At 47.9% G+C, this 22,888-nt stretch overlaps 1 protein-coding gene across 2 annotated transcripts; it reads left to right on the top strand.

The window, feature by feature from the left end:
• Nucleotides 1-17,259: 17,259 nt before the first annotated feature.
• On the top strand, nucleotides 17,260-22,065 carry LOC120706325 (cysteine synthase-like). 2 transcript variants are annotated; one of them, XM_039990946.1, is made up of 10 exons: nucleotides 17,260-17,726; nucleotides 19,024-19,133; nucleotides 19,220-19,277; nucleotides 19,510-19,773; nucleotides 19,878-20,015; nucleotides 20,094-20,145; nucleotides 20,228-20,307; nucleotides 20,577-20,636; nucleotides 21,437-21,517; nucleotides 21,638-22,065. In XM_039990946.1, exons 1-10 carry the CDS (start codon nucleotides 17,457-17,459, stop codon nucleotides 21,728-21,730), a joined length of 1,206 nt encoding a protein of 401 aa, XP_039846880.1. In that variant the 5' UTR covers nucleotides 17,260-17,456; the 3' UTR covers nucleotides 21,731-22,065. The 2 variants fall into 2 exon arrangements, with proteins under 2 accessions (XP_039846880.1, XP_039846879.1); XM_039990945.1 differs by lacking the exon at nucleotides 17,260-17,726 and adding an exon at nucleotides 18,317-18,586.
• Nucleotides 22,066-22,888: the final 823 nt, after the last annotated feature.

The following is a 22,888-nucleotide window of genomic DNA, read 5'->3' as shown; positions in this document are numbered from 1 at the left end:
GAGGCAAGATTAGAGATCGGGAGAAATAGCATCAAAGCATACCAGATCAAGAGGTAGGCATATGGATTAGGGAAAATGACATCAAAGCATACCAGAATGAGAGGTAGGGATGGAGCACGAGGTGCGTGGGTTGGCGCCTCGGCGGAGGAGGGGCGCGACTGGCAACGCGACGGAGAGGGCGAGGGCGGCGCGAGCGGGACGGGGACCGAGCACCGGCGGCCTAGGCGTTTGTTCCACCGCCGGCGGACCGCCCGTGCAGCGCCCGGCGGGCTCCACCTCCTCCTCCCCCTGTCGGCCAAGCGTTCGGCGGCGGCGCCCGAGACAGGCCGCCCCGAGATCCGGCCGCGGCTCGCTGGCCCCAGGCCTGCCGCCCCAAGATCCGCCGGCGGAACACCCGTGTAGAGGCATGTGGCCTCCTCCTCCCCCTCCCCCCCTCTGGGCCAAGCGCCCGGCGATGGCTCCCGCGACCGATGCCCCTCCATGCGTTCCGCGCGGCGCTGGCGCCTACTCGAGCTCGGTCGCTTCAGCCTCCACGCCGTCCAGCACGGGCAAGCGGAGGCGCCCACCACGCGTACGCCGCCGCACGCGGTGGCGGCTGGCGTGGACGAGCGAGGAGGAGGGAGGGGGAGATGGCGGCGCAGCTGCAGAGGAGATCTGGGCGGAAAAAAAAAGAGAAGAGATGGGGAGGAAGAGAGGGGAGTGTGATTCGAACCGGAGACGCGCGGCCGCAGGACGCAGAAATCAAACCCGGGCAGGCTTCAACGCAACGCAATGCAAACATGTGTCGGTACCTCTGGACTAAGGTACCCCCTCTTGCTGTGTCAAGACTCGTGTAGTTATCCGTAACTACGCCCTAAAGAGCTGAACAGCCAGACCCATGGGGTCCGACTCCATCTCACCGGACCAACGGTCCCGGACCCGCTTCCCGCTCGGGGACGGGTCCGGTGTCGCCATGTGTCCCGGAGAACGGAGCGCTCAGCCAAAACAGCCGGGGCCCGGACCTCCCACCGGGTCCCGGATCCCCAAATACTATCCGGACCCCTCAGCGGGGAGGGAATAGACACCCCGCCTGGGGGGTCCGGAGCCGCCACGTGTCCGCAGGCGCAGGCATGCGCACGGCCGCGAAGCTTCCCCGGGAAGACTCGCCCACCTACCGCATTCAATGCGGGAGGCGTTAAGTGCGCTCTGCCACAGCAGAGCCCGAGGTTACTTTTACCAGGATGTACTGTTGATCGCGCATTACCAAGGCGTACAGTGCAGCCGCTGGCGCCACCCACGCCACGCGCGTCAGTCTGCAACGCCAGTCAGACACGACAGCTCGGCGATGGAGTGTCATAACGTATACGCGGTAGACCCAACACTCTACGCCGCAACCTACACCGCCTCAATGGGCGCCTCGCCGATGGGACAGGTGAAGACCCCCCTGTAAGGATCGATGGACCAAGAGGGGGGGTGAATTGGGCCTTTTTCAATTTCTAAAACAAAGTAAGGCAACCTTAACCTATGCAAAGCTAGTAGGGCACCAATTCACCAACCGGATAACTAAGCTTCTAACACAAGCTAAGAGAGCTAAAACAAAGTAAAGCCTAGCAAGGTAGAGCTAAGTTATGATCTCTAAGTCAAGCACATGAGTAAATTGCATGAAAGAAAATGCTTGAATAAAAGGAATGGACAAGAGACAACCGGATTTTTTCCCGTGGTATCGATGTGTTGGCACACACCCCTAATCCACGTTGTGACACTCACAAAGAGTATTGTCACCTCCCAAGTCACCGAGACGAGGGCGCTCACTAAGAGTCTCCGTTCACCATCCCGGCGTGGTGGAGATCAAGCCACGTACAATCTTCTTCTCCGGGCTCCCACAATCCTTGGCAAGCTCCGCGAGAAACACCTCGATCACCAAGATCGCCTAGGTGATGCCAATCACCAAGAGTAACAAGCTAAGGCCTTCACTTGAGCAAGAACCGATCACCAAGAACGGATGCACACTAGCTTCTCTCTACTCAAGTCCTTAATCTTGCTTCTTGATTGATTGAATGCACAAGTATGTGAATGATGAAGCTCAAGGTGGCTCTTGACTATGGTATGAGTGTTTGGATGTTGCCTGGTGTCAAGAGTGGGTGAAATGGCCCATTGGAGGGGTATATATAGGCAGCTCACACAAATAGAGCCGTTGGAGAAAAGCTGCCAGAAATCTGCGTAGCGCCGGTTAATCCGACGTACCCCCCATTGTCATCGTCGGTTTAACCGGTGAATGTAAACTGCCTCTTCTGAAAACTAGCCGTTACAACTGGGGCAGATTAACCGACGTAGCATCGGTTTAACCGGTGAGTGTAGTTGTCCACTGAACCACTGAAAAATCAAGTCTCTGGACAACTGCACCGACGTTAACTCAAACCTATCGTCGGTTTAACCGGTGAGTACAACTTTTGAATTCCTCTGAAAAAACCATCTCACTGGTCAATTGCACCGACGTCTTGATTCAAACAGCGTCGGTTAATCCGGTGAATAGAACTTGAATTTCCCCGGAAAAACCAACTCTGGACCAATGCACCGACGTTAAATTCAAACACGTCGGTTTAACCGGTGTATTGAATTTGTCCAGACTCTGCTGACTTCGTTTAACCGACGTATGGAAAATTGAGAGCGTCGGTTAAACCGGTGTATAGACTTTTTCTGATTTTGTCTTTTCTGATTTGAGTCTTGAATGAAATCCAAATATTCTTGAGATATAGTTTGAGAACCACTTATTTGAACTTCTAGAAACCTGAGTGACCATAGTGTGCATCCATTTTCAAATGACCATGTCCATGCTCAAGTTACTAAGCCTTAACCCCTCTTAATAGTGCGATCACTACAAAACTATAAAACCTATACTAACCTAAGTGTCCTTCTCAACCTTGTGACACTTAGGACTAGAAAGATCCTTAGCCTTGACATAAAATTGAGTTGAATACCGAGATCGCCTTTTTGAATAATGAAATTTGAGGGGCCTCTTTTGACATATGACCAAATGAGCGATAATGATCTTTTAAGCTGCACAAACTCATTAGTCACAATAATGGTTGTCATTAATCACCGAAACATACCTTGAGGGCCTAGATGCTTACAATCTCCCCCTTTTTGGTGATTGATGACAACACAAACATAAATAACGAGAGAGCGAGAAAGATAAAACAGGATAAACACAAGCAAACTCGAAAGCAGGACCAAAGAGCTCAAAGGCTCAAACGAAATCCATAGATATGTCTCAAAGAACGGCATACTCAAGCGACAAATGTACATATCCATGAATTAACACCAAATGTGATACAAAGAAACAAAGTCCTGATAACTACGAGCTCTCTCTAGCTCTACCCTCCCCCTAACTCTGGTGCTCCCCCTAACACCTCTCCCCCTTTGGCATCAAAGCACCAAAAGGCGAGCTACGGGTCGTGCTGTCGTGGTACGGCGACGAAGCGGTCCGGGTCGTCGTCGTCGGACGGAGAACTCTCACCCTCGGTGACAGACGGAAGCTGCTGGTCTGGGTCTGAGCTCACTGGGGGAGTAACTGTCGTGGAGGCTCTCGTGCTGGCACTGCCTGGTAGAGGATCCGTAGAAGTCGTAACCGGGTCAGCAGAAGAAGTACCAATATCTGAAGAGGTGACTGCTGAGGCTGCCGGCTGCGTCGACTGTGGAAGCAGGGACTCCTCTACTGCTCCTCCCCCTGAAGGTGCTGCCTGAAGTGAGGAGGGGAGGGCGACCGACTGAACCGCTGGCGGTGAGTCCTGAAAGAGTGTGGTCGCCGGCAGTGGTGAAAAGAGCGGACGACCGGCAGACCCAAAGAGTGCTGACATCGAGAACGTGGTCTCCGGTGTCGCTGAGGTAGCTGGAGCTGCAGTAGGAGCTGGAGGAGGAGGAGCTGGTGTGACGGCAAGCTGAGGTGCTCCAACACCCTGAAGGCCTGGCTGTCCTGGCTGCTGCGGGGCGAGTCCGGTGTGAGAGTAAAGCTGTGAGATCATCCCGAACATCGCCATCATCCCCTGCTGCATCTGCTGAAACTGAGCGTCTGTCCTCTGTGAAACTCTGTCGATAAGCCCGACAAAACGCTCCTCGGTCGCAGCCCGCTCTCGGGCGGCCTCTCTCTGTATAGCAGCAATCTGGGCCTCATGGGCTCTCCTGGCCTCCTCCTGAGCAAGCCTGTCCTCTCTCTGCTGGGTCACGAGCTGCTGTAGTAGTGAAGTGAGCTCGGACGGCTGAGTCACCTGAGACTCAGAGACTGTAGCAGCTGCTGAAGTCGGAGGTGCTGGCTGTCCTGAACCTCCTGCCTCGTGATCGTGACTGGCTGGGGCAGCTGAAGGAAAGTACTCAACGTCGTCGGAGGAGTCTGACTCAAGCTCAGACCAGTGAATCTCATCATCTCCCCCGGGAAGCTGTGCCTCTGCTGCTAGGAGTGCCTCATCCTCCTCTGCCACTCGTGCCTGAACCTCCGGTGATAGTCGAGCCATCGCTGCTCTATCTGCGTGTCTGCCCCTCCTCCTGTCCTGTGGAGCTGTGGGTCGGTAGACAGGGAACCTGGGAGCCTCGTCGTGACGGTAAGGAGCACTGATGGGTGACTCTGCTGGCACTATCATAGAGCATATGTAACTGATCCAGTGCGCATAGGGAAACTGTCGCACCACACCCATCCCGTCTGTGATCACATCCTCTATCTCAGCCAGAATAAAGTCAACTATGTCAAACGGCTCGTGAGTGAGGATGTGTAGAAGCAGGAGCTGCTGCAGTCCCGTAAACCCCTCTGGGTAGCCACTCCTCGGTAACAGAGTCCTCCGGAGTGCCATGTGAACAGCGTAAGCCTCTGGGGTCAGCAAGCTCGGCACTCTGGCGTAAGAGGCTGGGAACGGCTGGCGGAAACACTGAGTGATCGCCTCGTGAGAAGGAGCAATCCCGCCAACCATCGCCCTGCGGGGTGGATCTGAGTCCCCGTAAACCCTCTCGTGCAGCGAGACGTCGACCAGGTCAACTCCAAGAATACCAGCAATGGTCGCCCTCGACAAACCAAAGTCCTGCCCTCCAAACATGAAGTGTACAGCTCTGCGCTCGGGGGCTATCCAAGCTGTAGCGTAGAACACTCTGACCCAGTCCTCGATATAACGGTTCTGCTCCATCTCTAGCAGTCTAGGCAGACCTCTGAAGTGAGCAAAGTGTGCTCTCACATCTGCTCCCCCTGCGGCTGTCCTCAGTGAGACCCAGTCAAGAACCCTGTGCTGAAAGATCCGATGGCCCCGCCTCTGGTAGGTCTCGTAGAAACTGGCCTGTAGCAAAGTCCAGAACCTCCTGTCGACTCTGCTGTCTCGGGTCACCGGGAACCAGACCTCCTCGTCAACACTCCACCTGAGTCTCTTGACCTTGGCCGCATTGGCTCGGGTCAAGTTCTGGAGCAGCACACCTGGCTCCAGACGCACAACAGTGTCCATACGGAACACTGTGCGCTCGGCCTCTAGGGCCTCGGCTCTACGAGCTGCTGCTGCTGTAGCTGTGGACCTGCGAGGCTCCTGTGGCTGGTGACCTCCTCGCGTCCTCGGTCCAGTGCGACGCTCGGTCGCTGGTGAAGTCTCTGCTGCTGGGGATGTCTGCCGAGTGCGGCCAGACCGTCGTAGAGTCGGTGACTCCTGTGTGCTCTGCCCCTGAGACTGCTCGGACTGCTCTGCCTCTGAATCTGAATCTGCAGCTGTATCTGACTGATCTGACTCTGCTGCTGCTGCTGTCGCGGCTCTGGTGGCCCTGGCACCTCTTACTCTGCCCATGCCCCTGCCTCTGCCTCTGCCTCTGGGGTCCTCCCTGATCTGGAACGGACGAGCGCGGCCTGATGCCTGCTCCTCGGCGGCCTTGGCCACCATCTCGGCCTTCTCGGCCTCCTTCTCTGCACGAGTCCGCTTGCGAGCGGGCTTCTCGACCACGACCTCCTTTCCCTTTCTCTTCTCGCGACCCATCTCGAACAAGCAAATTGTCGAGCACCTGGTGAGCGCTGATCGGGTGCTGCTGCGGCGTGGAACTGCGGCTGCGGCGTGGGGCTGCGGCTGCGGCGTGGTGCTCCGGCTGCGGCGTGGAAGGCGTGGAGCACGGCGACGCTTGGCGATGGAGGCACGAGCGGCGGTGAGGGCGTGGTGCGGCGGCGGTGGCGGCTACGCGCGCAGGCGGCGGCGCAGGGTGTTTGCGCGGGCGGCGCAGGCGCGCACGGGCGGCGCTGGGCGAGCGCGAGGGCGCGGCGGCGGCGACTCGACGTGCAGGCGAGCGACGGCGCGAGGTTGAAGGCAAGCGGCGGCGCGGAGGGAAGGCGGCGGCGCGAGGGGAACGAGTCAGGCGGCGGCGGCGTGAAGGAGTCGGGCGAAACAGAGGCCGGTCAGCGCGGGCAAGAAACATATATGACAGGTGGGCCCGCGATTTTTCTTAACGCCGGTCGATCCGACGCCTAGGGTTTGAGCGCCGGTTGATTGCGTCGGTGTAGTTCACCCGAGACTCTACCAGATCTGTTTTTGAACGCCGGTTGAACCGATGCTGTCAAAAGTGACCTCGTCGGTTGATTGATCAAAACACCGGTTGATTGCTAGGTCTGATTTGCATTTATGATCACCGGTTGATCCGATGATGTGACTTTTGTATACGCCGGTTGAACGCCTGAAACTTGACTGAGCTGAGACAAACTTTAGTGACGCCGGTTAAACCGATGATGATGCTCTATTGAACGTCGGTTTAACCGGTGAAGCCAAAAACCCCACACTCAGCTCACTCTTCTATGCTAAGTCCAATAAACTTATAAAATTCAAATAAACTCAAGTTAATGGACTTGCATAGGCGACTTTACCCCTCAAAATAAATAGGATAGCACACTTGCTTAAATAAATTTCTTTTCAAACACAAGGAAAAGCCGCAAGAGAGACAAAACGCTAAATAAAATGTATGAGCCATGTCATAGGAATATTGAAGATAGAAAGCTTCAAACTCATCATGACATTGCTCACTAGGCAATAACGCACCTAACACTTTGCTCTTTTCACTTTTCATGAATTAAGATCTTGTATATGAAAACAAGTCTCATTTTCATCAAGTGATCTCCTTTGTGACCCTTATGCATGCAATGATGATGCAAACTACAACCACATGCGAAAGTAAAGTAAACATGAAGTGCACATCTATATGACAAGAAATGCATAACAAGAATTTAAGATCTACTTGTCAAGTTTGAACCCACGGGAAGCTTCTTCATGATGAGCCTTTCCACAAGCCTAGAGGGAAAACAAGTGGACCACCACCTCTAGCTAAACCCTTGCTCATCACTATCTTACCATAGTTAGACAAGTGTCCTATATGTATGCATTTTTCTATATGACATGGCAACTTACATGACGTTTGCCGCATCTAACACATTGAGCTCATTCCTTAGCCTAACAAAGGTACTCTCGTCTAAAGGTTTTGTGAATATATCCGCCAATTGCTCCTCGGATCTCACACCTTGAAGGGAAATGTCCCCCTTGGCTTCGTGATCACGCAAGAAGTGATGGCGAATATCAATGTGCTTTGTGCGAGAGTGTTGAACAGGATTCTTGGCAATTTTTACGGCACTTTCATTGTCACAAAGGAGTGGGATCCTATCTAGTTTCACACCAAAGTCCAAAAGGGTTTGCTTCATATATAGGATTTGGGCACAACATGCACCGGCCGCTATATATTCCGCTTCCGCGGTGGACAAAGCCACGGAATTCTGCTTCTTACTCGACCAAGAAACTAGAGAACGCCCAAGCAAGTGGCAACCCCCGGAGGTACTCTTGCGATCCACACGGCTTCCGGCAAAATCCGAATCCGAGTATCCCAAGAGATCTAAACTAGCGCCTTTGGGGTACCACAAGCCTATGCTAGGAGTGTGCTTGAGATACCGAAGGATCCTATTCACAGCCGAAAGGTGTGACTCCTTTGGGTTAGCTTGAAAGCGGGCACACAAGCACACACTAAACATTATATCGGGCCTAGATGCGGTAAGGTAAAGCAAAGACCCTATCATAGAACGATAGAGGGATTGATCAATCGGTTTACCGTCCACATCCAAGTCGAGATGCCCATTTGTTGCCATGGGTGTCTTGATTGGCTTGCACTCATCCATCTTGAACTTCTTCAAGATATCTTTGGTATACTTTTCTTGATGGATGAATGTCCCTTCCTTCATTTGTTTGACTTGAAAACCAAGGAAGAAGGTCAATTCGCCAATCATGGACATCTCGAATTCCCTAGACATCATGGTAGCAAACTCATGGCTTAGTAAATCATTAGTTGAGCCAAAGATAATATCGTCAACATAAATTTGACAAATAAAAAGATCCCCGTTGACGTCTTTAGTGAACAAAGTGGTGTCCACCCTCCCGATCTTGAAGCCTTGCATGATTAGGAAGTCACGAAGCCTCTCATACCAAGCCCTTGGAGCTTGTTTGAGCCCATAGAGTGCCTTGTGCAACCTATAAACATGGTTAGGATTCCTCGGATCTTCAAACCCGGGAGGTTGCTCAACATAAACAAGTTCGTTAATAACGCCATTTAAGAATGCACTTTTCACATCCATTTGATACAACTTAATGTTATGATGTGAAGAGTAAGCAAGAAGGATACGGATAGCTTCAAGTCTTGCGACCGGAGCAAAAGTTTCACCAAAATCCAAACCTTCGACTTGAGAGAACCCTTTTGCCACAAGTCTTGCTTTGTTGCGTATCACCACCCCATGTTCATCTTGCTTGTTTCGAAAGACCCACTTGGTGCCGATGATGTTCTTGTCTTTCGGAGGAGCTTCGAGGACCCAAACTTCATTGCGGGTGAAGTTGTTCAACTCATCTTGCATGGCCATCACCCAATCCGAGTCCTCAAGCGCTTCCTCTATGCTAGTGGGTTCAATACAAGAAACAAACGAGTGATATTCGCAAAATGAAGCATGTTTAGAGCGAGTTCTTACTCCTTTTGATGGACTACCAATGATTTGACCAATTGGATGATCCTTGGAGATGCGACCATGCTTCACTAGCGGTACTTGCGTTGATGCTTGTTGGGGTGGATCATGAGTGACTTGTGCTTGTGGTGGAACACTTTGCTCTTCTTGTTCTTGAACTTGGGGTGTTGGCGTTGGCACATCTTCTTGAGGTTGTGTATCATCTTTTTCTTGATCTTCATCCACTTGGGGCGCCGTGGAGGTGCTTGGTGTAGATGAGGAAGGTCCTCCCCCTTGATCATTGTCTTCATGCACCTCTTCCGGCTTGATATCCCCAATGGACATATTCTTCAAGGCTTCATCAATCTCCTCATCACCTACATTCTCATAGCCAACAACCTCCTCTTGGGAGCCATTAGATTCATCAAACTCCACATCACATGTTTCTTCAACTAACCCGGAGGTTTGATTGAATACTCTATATGCTTTGGAGTTTGATGCATAACCAAGAAAGAAACCTTCATCACATCTACTTTCAAACTTACCGAGCCTTTTCTTCTTATAGATGAAGCATTTACAACCAAAGACTCGAAAGTATGATATATTTGGTTTCTTCCCGGTGATGAGCTCATATGGAGTTTTCTTGAGGAGTCGGTGAGGATATACTCGGTTGGATGCATGACACGCCGTGTTGATTGCTTCCGCCCAAAACTTCTCGGACGTGCCATAATCATCCAACATTGCTCTAGCTAGGGTGATGAGAGTCTTGTTCTTTCTTTCCACCACTCCATTTTGTTGAGGCGTGTAGGTGGCGGAAAACTCATGCTTGATGCCCTCTTCATCGCACCATTCTTCAATTTTCATGTTCTTGAACTCGGTGCCGTTGTCACTCCGGATCTTCACAATTGGGGAGTTGTACTCCCTTTGAGCTCTTCTTGCAAAGGTCTTGAAGATTTCCGGAGTTTCACCCTTATCGCCTAGAAACATAACCCAAGTGGAACGTGAAAAATCATCAACAATTACTAGGCAATAGAGGTTACCACCAATGCTCTTGTATGTAGTTGGACCAAAGAGATCCATGTGAAGTAGCTCGAGCGGCTTGGAGGTAGACAACATCGTCTTGATGGGATGATGTGTTGCAACTTGCTTCCCGGCTTGACATGCTTTACATAGCTTGTTCTTGTCAAAGGTGACGTCCTTCAAGCCGGTGATCATCCCTCTCTTGTGGGCTTTCTTGAGGTTGCTAATGCCAATATGAGCAATTCTTCTATGCCAAAGCCACCCAAGAGAAGACTTGGTGAAGAGGCATGTCATGGTACTTGTTTGCTTTGAAGAGAAATCCACCAAGTAAATGTTGCCATGCCTAAACCCCGTGAATACCAATGACTTGTCTTTTTCATGAGTTACTACAACACCATTCTTGTCAAAGGCACACGTTAGTCCAAGATCACACAATTGAGCAATTGAAATAAGATTAAAACTAAGTGCTTCTACAAACAAGACATTAGAAATAGATAAATCTTTAGAGATTGCTATTCTACCCAAACCTAAAACCTTTCCCCTTGAGTTATCACCATAGGTGACATGTTCATGATCGCCGGGGTCTTCAAGGGAGGTGAACATGCTATCATTGCCGGTCATATGTTGAGAGCAACCGCTATCAAGTACCCAATGTTTTCCACCGGCTTTGTAGTTCACCTACACACATGAGAATTCACTTTTGAGTTTTAGGAACCCAAACAAGCTTTGGGCCTTGCACATGTGTGACAAGAGCTTTTGGGACCCAAAGTTGCTTGGGGAGCTTTTTCTTTGACTCCTTAGTGAGTTTGCCAATGAATTTGGCCTTCACCTTGCCCTTCACTTTACTCAAGAGAAAATGGTTATTTTCAAACATTGATGAGTAATTCTTAGGTAAAGTGGGAAGAGGACGTGATGGTAAGGTGCACTCCCTAGTGTGGTGCCCGGTGACTTGACAATGTTGGCAATATGATCCAACTTCCTTGATGAAGCTAATCTTGATCTCCGGAGAAGGAGTAGTAGCTATGTTTGGCTCCGGAAATGAACCAAGACCTCTCTTGCCATAGTCACGGGCATTGTTGAAGAGAATCTCTTTGTGGATGTATTCTCCTCTTGAGAGCTTCTCCACACTACTCTTGAGGCTTGCAACTTGATCCATCAATTCCTTTTCCCTAGAAGGTGCAAGCTCGGGCAAAGCATTAGTAGCATTTGCATTAATGAGTAGGTCATCACATGAAGTAGAAGCATTGACCTTCTCAATAGTTTCATGAGCAAAGTTCTCAAGACTTGGGTCAATTGCTTCATAGGCAAATTCAAGTTCTTGATACTTGTGAGCCAACTCCCTATGCTCTTGTTTAAGCTTTTTGTGGCTCTCTTCAACTTGCTTAGCAAGTACAAGTGACTCATTGTGCTTTTTGAGCAAGTCATTGTACTTGCCAAGCAAATCGGAGTGGGCAAGCTCTAACTTTGCACGAGTGCTCTCAAGAATCTTGACTTTGCCCTTTTCCCTCTTGATGACGGATGTATACTCATTAATGAGGTTAGCAAACTCATTAGGGTCAAGCTCATCATCACTATCATCTTCACTCTCACATACCTTAGAGTTACCTTTGGCCATGAGGCACATTGGAGGTGGAGGTAGTGATGGTTCTTCATTTGTGAGGGCGATGGTGACTATGTCTTCTTCATCACTTGAATCTTCGCTTGATGAGACATCGGTCACCCACTCTTGTTTTTCCACCAAGAAGCTTCTCTTGGTGTGCCCTTTCTTCTTTGGGAAGAGCTTGGTCTTCTTTTCATGGCTCTTTTTCTTCCCAAGTCTCTTGTTTTTATTCTTCCTTTCTTCTTCTTCATCATCGCTTGAATCATGGCGATGCTTGCTCTTGTGATCCTTGTTTCTTTTGTCCGGCTTGGGGCAATTTGGACGGATGTGACCTTTTTCTCCACAATTGTAGCAAATTTTGTTCTTGACATCCATTGGCCGGAACATTCCCTTCTTAGAGTCAAAGTTGAACCCCTTCTTGTTGATCTTGTCATTCAAGCGGGTGAACTTTCTCATCATAAGAGCAAGCTCTCCATCATCTTCAACATCGGATGAGCTTTCATGATGATCATCTTCTTCATTGCTTGAGCTAGAATCTTGCTTGATCATCTTGAGCTTGCGGGCTTTGTTTGCCTTGGTCTTTAGAGCAATTGATTTGCTTGAAGTTGGCTCTTCGGACATACCAAGGATACTCATCTCATGAGCGCGAATTTCGCCCACAAGTTCTCCTACTTCCATTGTGTCAAGATTCTCCTTTTGAAGCATAGCATTGATGATGTTATACTTGGGCTTCGGGAGGAGCATGAGAATCTTGCGATTGATGGAGGCACTGTCAATTTTGGATATTTCAAGTGCATTAATGTCCTTGACAATGACATTCAAGCGAGAGTACATATCATTGCAATTTTCATGAGCTAGCATTTTAAAAGAATCATACTTAGCTCTAAACAAGTGATATTTTTGTTCACGGACTTTTGTGGAGCCTTCATGAATTTCAATTAGTTCTTTCCATATATCACTTGCTAAGTCCATGCCATTAACTCTAGCAAAGACTTCCTCACTAATGGCTTCGAAAATTGCATTTCTAGCCTTAGCATTCCATTTTAATTGTTCGGTGGTGGGAGTTCCGGTGAACCCGGTCTTAGTCGCCAACCATACTTCGGGGGCAATCGCATCAAGGTATGCGGCCATGCGAACTTTCCAATAGGCAAAGTTCTTGCCCTCGAAGTGAGGCGGCGAACCACCCATCTTGGCCATAGCTCTAGGCGGTGAAGCCTAATGATCCAAATGAGCAACGAGGCTCTGATACCAATTGTAAGGATCGATGGACCAAGAGGGGGGGTGAATTGGGCCTTTTTCAATTTCTAAAACAAAGTAAGGCAACCTTAACCTATGCAAAGCTAGTAGGGCACCAATTCACCAACCGGATAACTAAGCTTCTAACACAAGCTAAGAGAGCTAAAACAAAGTAAAGCCTAGCAAGGTAGAGCTAAGTTATGATCTCTAAGTCAAGCACATGAGTAAATTGCATGAAAGAAAATGCTTGAATAAAAGGAATGGACAAGAGACAACCGGATTTTTTCCCGTGGTATCGATGTGTTGGCACACACCCCTAATCCACGTTGTGACACTCACAAAGAGTATTGTCACCTCCCAAGTCACCGAGACGAGGGCGCTCACTAAGAGTCTCCGTTCACCATCCCGGCGTGGTGGAGATCAAGCCACGTACAATCTTCTTCTCCGGGCTCCCACAATCCTTGGCAAGCTCCGCGAGAAACACCTCGATCACCAAGATCGCCTAGGTGATGCCAATCACCAAGAGTAACAAGCTAAGGCCTTCACTTGAGCAAGAACCGATCACCAAGAACGGATGCACACTAGCTTCTCTCTACTCAAGTCCTTAATCTTGCTTCTTGATTGATTGAATGCACAAGTATGTGAATGATGAAGCTCAAGGTGGCTCTTGACTATGGTATGAGTGTTTGGATGTTGCCTGGTGTCAAGAGTGGGCGAAATGACCCATTGGAGGGGTATATATAGGCAGCTCACACAAATAGAGCCGTTGGAGAAAAGCTGCCAGAAATCTGCGTAGCGCCGGTTAATCCGACGTACCCCCCATTGTCATCGTCGGTTTAACCGGTGAATGTAAACTGCCTCTTCTGAAAACTAGCCGTTACAACTGGGGCAGATTAACCGACGTAGCATCGGTTTAACCGGTGAGTGTAGTTGTCCACTGAACCACTGAAAAATCAAGTCTCTGGACAACTGCACCGACGTTAACTCAAACCTATCGTCGGTTTAACCGGTGAGTACAACTTTTGAATTCCTCTGAAAAAACCATCTCACTGGTCAATTGCACCGACGTCTTGATTCAAACAGCGTCGGTTAATCCGGTGAATAGAACTTGAATTTCCCCGGAAAAACCAACTCTGGACCAATGCACCGACGTTAAATTCAAACACGTCGGTTTAACCGGTGTATTGAATTTGTCCAGACTCTGCTGACTTCGTTTAACCGACGTATGGAAAATTGAGAGCGTCGGTTAAACCGGTGTATAGACTTTTTCTGATTTTGTCTTTTCTGATTTGAGTCTTGAATGAAATCCAAATATTCTTGAGATATAGTTTGAGAACCACTTATTTGAACTTCTAGAAACCTGAGTGACCATAGTGTGCATCCATTTTCAAATGACCATGTCCATGCTCAAGTTACTAAGCCTTAACCCCTCTTAATAGTGCGATCACTACAAAACTATAAAACCTATACTAACCTAAGTGTCCTTCTCAACCTTGTGACACTTAGGACTAGAAAGATCCTTAGCCTTGACATAAAATTGAGTTGAATACCGAGATCGCCTTTTTGAATAATGAAATTTGAGGGGCCTCTTTTGACATATGACCAAATGAGCGATAATGATCTTTTAAGCTGCACAAACTCATTAGTCACAATAATGGTTGTCATTAATCACCGAAACATACCTTGAGGGCCTAGATGCTTACACCCCCTCGGTCAGAAAGTTTATAGGGCGATGAAGCGTATCCGGAAAGAGATTGACAAAGCACTGTTAATGTCTTTTTGATGGTAAACTATACATCCTTGTTGGGCCCACCTGTCGGGGTCCAACGCTTATGTACGCGCTTCCCTTGCGCTATAAAAGGGAGACGCCCGTTAGAGAAGGATTCAAGTCTCAAAGGGACTTAGAGGCAGAGAATAGACTCATCCACGGACACAAGAGCAATAGAACTCTCAGTGGACGAAGGGTATTACGCTCTGGCAGCCTGAACCACTCTAAATCCCCGTGTGTTCTTGTGTTCTTGCTTCATAAGTAGATCTGTCGAATCGCTTGCACTTTCCCGAGTAACCACCCTCTGGGATTAGGCGGGTGCACTACGCCACCCGGCTGTGGCCCTCCTCCTTGAGCCACGACAACATGGATCGTTGGATGGCGTTGAAGCCTTCCAGGCTTTGATCTGGACCATCGATTTTCATAGAGGCAGCTTTCTGGGGACGAATTTGTGGGTGCACAAGAACCCAGCTCCTCAGCGGGGGCAAAAATTTTGGTGGACCGAGCGAAGTTTAATCGGTGCTTTAGGGGGTTGATATTTCTGATCTGATAAAAAAAGGCAAAGCGGTTTCTCATTTTATTCAAATTAGACGACCGATTTACGCCGGGGGTTGTAATTGCAAGGGACGGTGGAATTTTGGCGGTGTGCCTTTCAAGGCTCTTGTTTGAAGGAGTTTTGGTAGGGAATAACACCAGACTGGTCAAGGCAGTAAAAAGAGAAGGGACAGGCGGAAGAGCCGAAGAAGCCTAAGCGGTTTCTTGTGTTATTTTCGTTGTTGCTGCAGCCGCCTCTTATGTAGGAGTACAGTACATTTTTTTCAGATTACACAGTACAACTCAGATACTCACAATGCACGCACATGACACCACCAACTCCCACTACGACCTTCAGCCCAGGCAGCCCACATCGAGTCCATGATAGCTACATATTTGAACAAGCAATCTAGTCTTAAACGACTAATAATTTAGGACGGGAGTACTTTTGAACAAACAACCTAGTTTTTTCACTAACCCTACATATTTGATACTTTCTAGTACCCATTTCTAGGTGCTTTTCATTTTTCCACCACTGTATTCTTATCAATGGATGGTCCGCATATTTTCAACCACTGTTAAATTTCTCTTAGTGTAACTATCATCATTTTCAATCGACTGATAAAATGTTCTTTAAGTATATTCCTTTTTCTTCCATGACCTTGATTCTATCATGTGGCCTTTGCTGAGCCTTGACAAGAGGCCTGATTCCTAATCCTCAGCAAAAAAAAGTCTCTCTTTATGTGATGTGGACTACAATGAATCAGTTCTTCTTTCTTTTTCACTCATGATGAAAAATATAAAAAAAAGAATCAAAATTTTGATGCTGAATCCAAGTAAAAGGTCCCTTTATAAATGAAGATTTCTCCTTAATTGTCGCCAAACATGTCGAACAAGGAAAGACGAATTGAATCCTATAAAGATGCAATATGGAGTCACTGGAACAATTCCTAAAGGTTTGGGCAATAGGAATTTTGGTTGAATGTCAATGTGAGACAAGACTTCATAGAAAAAGAAATGTTGCATACCCACCGAACAGTGCTTCTGAACCATTTCTTTCGCATGATGAATTGATGATAGCCTCTGACATGGAAGATTTCATTTCTGAACAGTGCTTAAGAACAGCTTCTGAACCATTTCTTTCGCATGACGATCAGCCCAACTCACCAAGGAGAGAAATACGATATCAGAGAACTGAGCAGGGGCTCAGTTGGTCAGTTGAGCTGGGGCTCAGGCTGCCCGCCGCAGTTCGAGTGCTGGCTTAGCACGGCGCCTCGTCTCTTTCTTAAATGATCTGCCAGAGCTCCTGGCCTATTTCAAAAAAAAAAACGATATCAGGCCATGACACCCACCAAGGCCACCATTGCCGCCTAGTAAACCCTACCGCGTTGCTTGTACTATGTATGAAAAACTGATAATGATATTATGGACTGATCTGCTCTAAAGTCTCTGACCGATTTAGACCACAAACTGCCTACAGGTTTGTTTTGATTCAAGATTTCCACTCCACATGCCGACATGCGAGTGGGATGGATCTTCTCTGGAGAGGACGACGAGGATTATCCCGTCCAAATACAATGAACCTGTAATGCATTTATCTCGTACCAAAAAGAACAAGATGATGGAAATCTCAACCCGGAGCGGCATGCGTATATCCTGAGAAGAAAAAATTGCCATAGACCAAGTTTGCAAACAGCTGAATAATTTTCTTCAAAACAAATTGCCCAATATAATTTTTTATTGAGAATATATCTAGTGCAAATCACAACTTCGTGAAAACTCGTGTAAACTATGGCAAAAAAGTCGTCTAAATTCATCAAAAAAATCACACATCTAGATGATATGATGATACACAACCTCGTAAAATATCTTGTCCAAACTCGACTTCGTATGTGAGATATAAAAAGAATATTTTCATGTCCAAACTCGATTTCGTCACAGGTTGTGTATCATCATATCATCTAGATGTGTGATTTTTTTGATGAATTTAGACGATTTTTTTATCATAATTTACATGAATTTTTACAAAATTGTAATTTATACTAGATATGTTCCTTTTTTATTAAGGAGGATGGACCAAGTGCAGCGAGTTGTCGTCCTCCTCCTCCCTTCGCCTTTTAGCTTTGGTGGTGATGGATCGGGTCGTCCCATAATTAACAGGGATATTTTTGTTGGCTTCGGCTTCGGCCATATCGCAACCCAATTGACCCCAGCACGAATCGAAAAGCCGGCGGGGGTGCCAGTGCGCATCGCGGCATCGGCGCATCGCCGCTCCACTCTCCAACCACCCATACCGCCGAATCTCTCCTGCTGGTGGTAGTCGTGGTAGCCCTCAAAGCCGCGCGCGAGTGATGGCGTCGTGGTCGTCGCCCTCCGCCGCCGCCGCCGCCGCGGCCTCGGCCTCCTCGGGCGCCCGATTCGGCCTCCTCCCCGGCCGGGCGCAGCGGCAGCCCGTCCCGTCCCCGTCGCTGGCCCGGGGAGCCCCCAACCCCCGGCTCGTCCTCAGCCGCGGGCCTGGCTTCCTCGCGCCCGCCGGCTCCGCTTCCCCTTCCTCGTCCTCGAGATGCCGCGCCGTCGCCGCCGAGGTCGAGGGCCTCAACATCGCCAACGACGTCACCCAGGTACTCTTCGATCGGGCTGGGCAAATTTTCCCGAGAACCGAGTACCGAACCGAAGTAACCGAGAACCGGAACCGAGAATTTCGGTTCTAAGTTCGGTTCCTACTTCTCAGAGGAACCGAAATTACTCGGTTAATTCGGTTCCTAGGTTCGGTTACCCGAAGAACCGAGCAGGTTAGCAAATCAGCCCATTAAAACATTAAGCCCAGCTAAGGCCCAAGCCAGCCACCAACCAAACCCTAACTAAACAAAGCCCAATAGCACCCCAGCACTTCACCCGCGACCCCCCTCCCCCAGCGGCTGCGCGGCACCGCCGCCCCTGCCCTGGCCCCCAGCAGCGTCGCCGCCGGCCGCCCTGCATGCGTCCTCTAGCCCCCGCCTCCGGCCCGCACCCGCCATCGACAGATCCCGCGAAGGCCCGCCGCTGCCGACCGCCCGACCCGTGCCGGTGCCCGCCGTCGGTCCTCCACGGCGCCCTTCTCCCCTCCCTGGCATGCGCCGCCGCTGTCGGAGGTGCGGGTGCCGCGGTGCGGCCGCCGAGGCGAGCGCCGAGCGGCGGATGGGCAGCGGGGCGGCGTCAACGGGATGGTCACCCGGGCAGCCTTCGCATGCACGGCGGCGAGCAACGGCAGCGCGGCTTGGTAGCCCTTGCCGCCCCAGTCCCCGCCCAGCTCCGGCCTCCCTTGCCCCGTTGCTCCGCCCAGCTCCGGCAGCCCAACTTCGGCCGCCCCTGCCCCAGTGCCCCGCCCAACTCCGGCCACCCTTGCCCCAGTACTCCGTCCAGCTCCGACCGTCCTTGCCCCCCTGCCCCAGTGCCAGCCCTTGCCCAAGTGCCCAGTGCTCCAGTGCCTTCGGTTCCTTCGGTTAGTACCGGAACCGAACCGAACTTACCGAAACCGAAATTGCTCGGTTCCTATCTATAAAAAGAACCGATCGGTACCTATTATTCAAGAACCGAAGTTCAGTGGGAACCGAGGAACCGAACCGATCGGTTCGGTTCCTCCCGAATGCCCAGCCCGACTCTTCGACGCGCGCCTATCGTTGGTTCATGGCCTGTTCATTCGTTTCCCTAATATATATATATATATATATATATATATATATATATATATATATATATATATATATATATATATATATAATAGACTAGGTAGTAGAATTGAATACCTTTTTTTATCAACCCATAATAGATACTTCAGTACTGGTTATGATCTTGAGATGACTCAATCAAAGGAATTGCAAAATGGGGGTAATAAAGATGCAGCAACTTTTGTTTTGACTGTCAATTGCCCATCCGCAGCTCATTGGGAAGACGCCAATGGTGTATCTCAACAACATCGTCAAGGGCGCTGTCGCCAGTGTTGCTGCTAAGCTTGAGATTATGGAGCCCTGTTGCAGTGTCAAGGACAGGTACGCTCTCATTTCCTTTTCTTGTGTTTGTGGGAAGAATGACCTTTTCGGTAGAGTTAAACAGTTCCAACCTGGTTTGGTTTCAGGATAGGATACAGTATGATAAACGATGCCGAAGAGAAGGGCCTGATTACTCCTGGAAAGGTAAATTGTCTGCATAGACATATTTTCGTGTCTTTAACATGTTACCTTGCATAGTCATATTGATATAAAATGGAATTCCCGAAAAAAATTATACTCATAAATCATAATTGAAACAAGTCCTAACCTAATGTGAGTACATATGTTTGAGGTAGCCACATAATTAAAATCATGTCTTGTTTTCCTTTCCGCTTACCCTAAATGACTTGTTTTCCTGTCGCCTGTTTCTGCTCAGAGTGTGTTGGTGGAAGCAACAAGTGGAAATACAGGCATTGGTCTTGCCTTTATTGCTGCTTCCAAGGGATATAAGTTGATATTGACAATGCCTTCATCAATGAGTATGGAGAGAAGAGTCCTACTGAGAGCTTTTGGTGCTGAACTTGTCCTTACTGATGCTGCAAAAGGGATGAAAGGGGCCTTAGACAAGGCCACGGAGATTTTAAATAAGACCCCCAATTCATACATGCTCCAGCAATTTGATAACCCTGCCAACCCTAAGGTAACAGGGAGAACTGGCCAATTGGTTCTATCTATATAATTCTATATGTCCACTCTATTTCTAAACTACCTGCCCAATGTTTGTCTTTGTTTGTTTGCAAACAGGTACATTATGAGACTACTGGGCCAGAAATCTGGGAAGATTCAAAGGGAAAGGTGGATATATTTATTGGTGGAATCGGAACAGGTGGAACAATATCTGGTGCTGGCCGTTTCCTGAAGGAGAAAAATCCTGAAATTAAGGTTTCTTTACATTTCTCTCAAACAAAATCTGCTTTGTTGCATTTGCTTTATTGTCCTTATATGGTTACCTGTATTTAGGTTATTGGTGTTGAGCCTTCTGAAAGTAACATACTCTCTGGTGGAAAACCTGGTATGCTTGTGAGTTGTGATCGTACTTCCTTATGTCCCTGTCAAACTTTTGGTCTTTTCTTACAACTGTTGTCCTATTGTAGGTCCACATAAGATTCAGGGAATTGGGGCAGGATTTGTTCCAAGGAACTTGGATAGTGATGTTCTTGATGAAGTAATTGAGGTATGAGCATAAACTTGTCTTATATTTTCTTCAGTATAATCTGAATTTTACAGAAGCATGAAAGAAGGGTCATAAGTCAGCTTATATCTGCTTATGGAATGCATAGAACAGTATTTGCAGAGGCATATTTGCATAAGCTACATAATTCTTTGCTTTGGACGATAACCCTATCCTTTTGCTCTGCCTTGTACAGAAGAGATGTGTCATTGCCACAGGGTTCTGTTTGCTCCTCTTAATCTCATTGTTTATACCTTACTGTCATGCTGCAGATATCAAGTGATGAAGCTGTTGAGACAGCAAAACAGTTGGCTGTTCAGGAAGGGTTACTGGTATCATAACTTGACGTCTTGATGCTTTTTTTAATTGTGTATAGGACATTATTTTGGGGTGTCATTATTTTTGAGACATTGTCCCTAAGCTGCAAGCATTCATATCCCCTTTTTTTAGAGGAAGGAAGCTTTATTGATAATAAGTTTCGGCCTGTGCTACAAACCTATACTTGCAGCCATTACAAAAGAAAGAAGAAAAAAAAGAATGAAACTTGGTAGGCTTTAAGCAACATAAAATCTCAAACTCAACATATAGCACAAAGCCACCTACTAGTCCTTTTCAACTACAAAAAGAGCTTCCATGCATTCATCTTCTGATGAAAGTAGACAAATCATTAGGAGGGACGTGACAGCTAATGTCCTGTTTTTTCCCATGCCAACTTTCTGAGATCTAGATAGAATCAGTTTATAGGCAGTATCCTTGAACCAATTTACTGTTTCTTTTCATTTAACAATAGTGGATTAGGGGGTAAGTAGTAGAAACCTGGACTTTCGTGCACCAGATCATAGGCTTCTCCTCTCAGTCTTTAGTAGAAACGTGCACTTTTGTGCACCAGATCATAGGCTTCTCCTCTGAGTCTTTACCCTTTATGTCAAAAAAAGGAAACACAAATTAGCACAGCTGGAAACACTCAGCATGATGTGTGATTGAATGCATGTGAAGTTAGGAATTAACAAAGCCATTTTCCATGAATATGATGTCACACCTGGTAATGTTGGATATGCAGGCAAGCTCATCATAGTTTTTGAAACGAAACTGAGAATTTTGTGCCATTTGAAGACTTGTGAATTTTGTGTAGGTTGGAATCTCTTCTGGAGCGGCGGCCGCTGCTGCCATAAAAGTTGCCAAGAGACCAGAAAATGCTGGAAAGCTGATAGTGGTAAGTACAGAATTGTCATCTCTGCTATCACCCTTTCGCAAATATCCTTTGTAATTATGAAAAATCACAATATCCTAGATTAATATATGCGGTTACATTCTTTTGGCTCATTTTCTTCAGGTTATATTTCCAAGCTTTGGTGAGAGGTATCTTTCGTCCATCCTCTATCAGTCGATAAGAGAAGAATGCGAGAACTTGCAGCCTGAGCCATGAGCGAGCCCTTGGTCTTAACAGTGTAATAAATGTTTCTGAAATAAGATGCTTGGTCAGCATTTGTGCCTCTGAGAAGTGTTACACCACTCCACTTGGCATCATTTGGCACTGTCATCCTTTTGCCACTAGGACTGGAATTGATGAGGCATGTGGAGAGATATCCACGACTCTCCAACTGTTTCCTCTAACAAAACAGAAACACTTCTTACATGTCTATACGATTCGGTCTGATTTGGTTGGTAACTGTAGACAACATCTTGTCCATGAATTTTCAAAGTTAAACAAATGTCAATTGGCTGAAGCAGGTTTATATATTATAAACTCTCTTTCTCTTCTTTTTCTTGTGTGTGTATCACTATCAGAGCATCAAGCCAATTGGGTTGAAACAAGATGCATCACAGCATTCCATATCTGGTTTTTTTTTGGGCATATGTCAAGCATGATAAAGTTTTTGCTTCAAAAAAAAAAAGTTTGTTCCAGATGACAAGAAGTCAAGAAGGGAACAGCTAGTAACTAGTATGCAATCATGTGCGTATTCATTTCTGTTTCGTTTTTCTTTCATGTCATGATGACTTGGACGCTGAAGTGCTAGTGTCTTCCGTTGGATGATGTAACGGGTGCATATTTTATTATGGCCATTAGCTGGAAAGGGATTATTTTCACCTAGATGGATAATGGCCATTTCATGGGCATTGTATGTAGACAATTGAGATGCAGCACATGTGGGTGCGGTCCTTTTATGTGAGCCTGGAAGTCTGTTGGATACGGACTCCCATGGTGCTTGGATTTCTGTTGTTTTTTCTCATATATATACTCCGTATAAATGGCGCATGAAATTTTGTTGCGCGCTTACAAGCATGGGCATGACATGGGAGGAAAAAAACTACAAAATAGGGGTATCTGGCTACTGGGGCGTACTACTCTTTTGGAGGTTGCATTTTTTGGTTTCAGCAACTCAGTTTCCAAAGTCAAACGATACGTTCAATGTTGCTCCGTGGGTACTGACTCCAGATATTTAATCTCGGAGAGGGTTGCCCACTCCGCCCAGCCAAGCCAAGCCACAACACTATTCTCGGAGAGGGTTGCCCACTCCGCCCAGCCAAGCCAAGCCACAACACTATTTTCAGTGGAGAATTTCATTTCACGGATTTATCATCT

The sequence above is a fragment of the Panicum virgatum genome, chromosome 5K, assembly GCF_016808335.1.
Source record: "Panicum virgatum strain AP13 chromosome 5K, P.virgatum_v5, whole genome shotgun sequence".
Classification (NCBI taxonomy): Eukaryota; Viridiplantae; Streptophyta; class Magnoliopsida; order Poales; family Poaceae; genus Panicum; species Panicum virgatum.
Note: the sequence above shows the minus strand (reverse complement) of the source record. Positions and strands in the feature narration are given on the sequence as shown.

Excerpts from the sequence above, each read along its gene's own strand:
- LOC120706325 (XM_039990946.1), top strand. The coding sequence starts at position 17,457 with ATGGCGTCGTGGTCGTCGCCCTCCGCCGCCGCCGCCGCCGCGGCCTCG. Across the intron at positions 17,727-19,023 it reads TCGCCAACGACGTCACCCAG|CTCATTGGGAAGACGCCAAT; the intron begins GTACTCTTCGAT and ends GCCCATCCGCAG. Across the intron at positions 19,134-19,219 it reads TGTTGCAGTGTCAAGGACAG|GATAGGATACAGTATGATAA; the intron begins GTACGCTCTCAT and ends GTTTGGTTTCAG.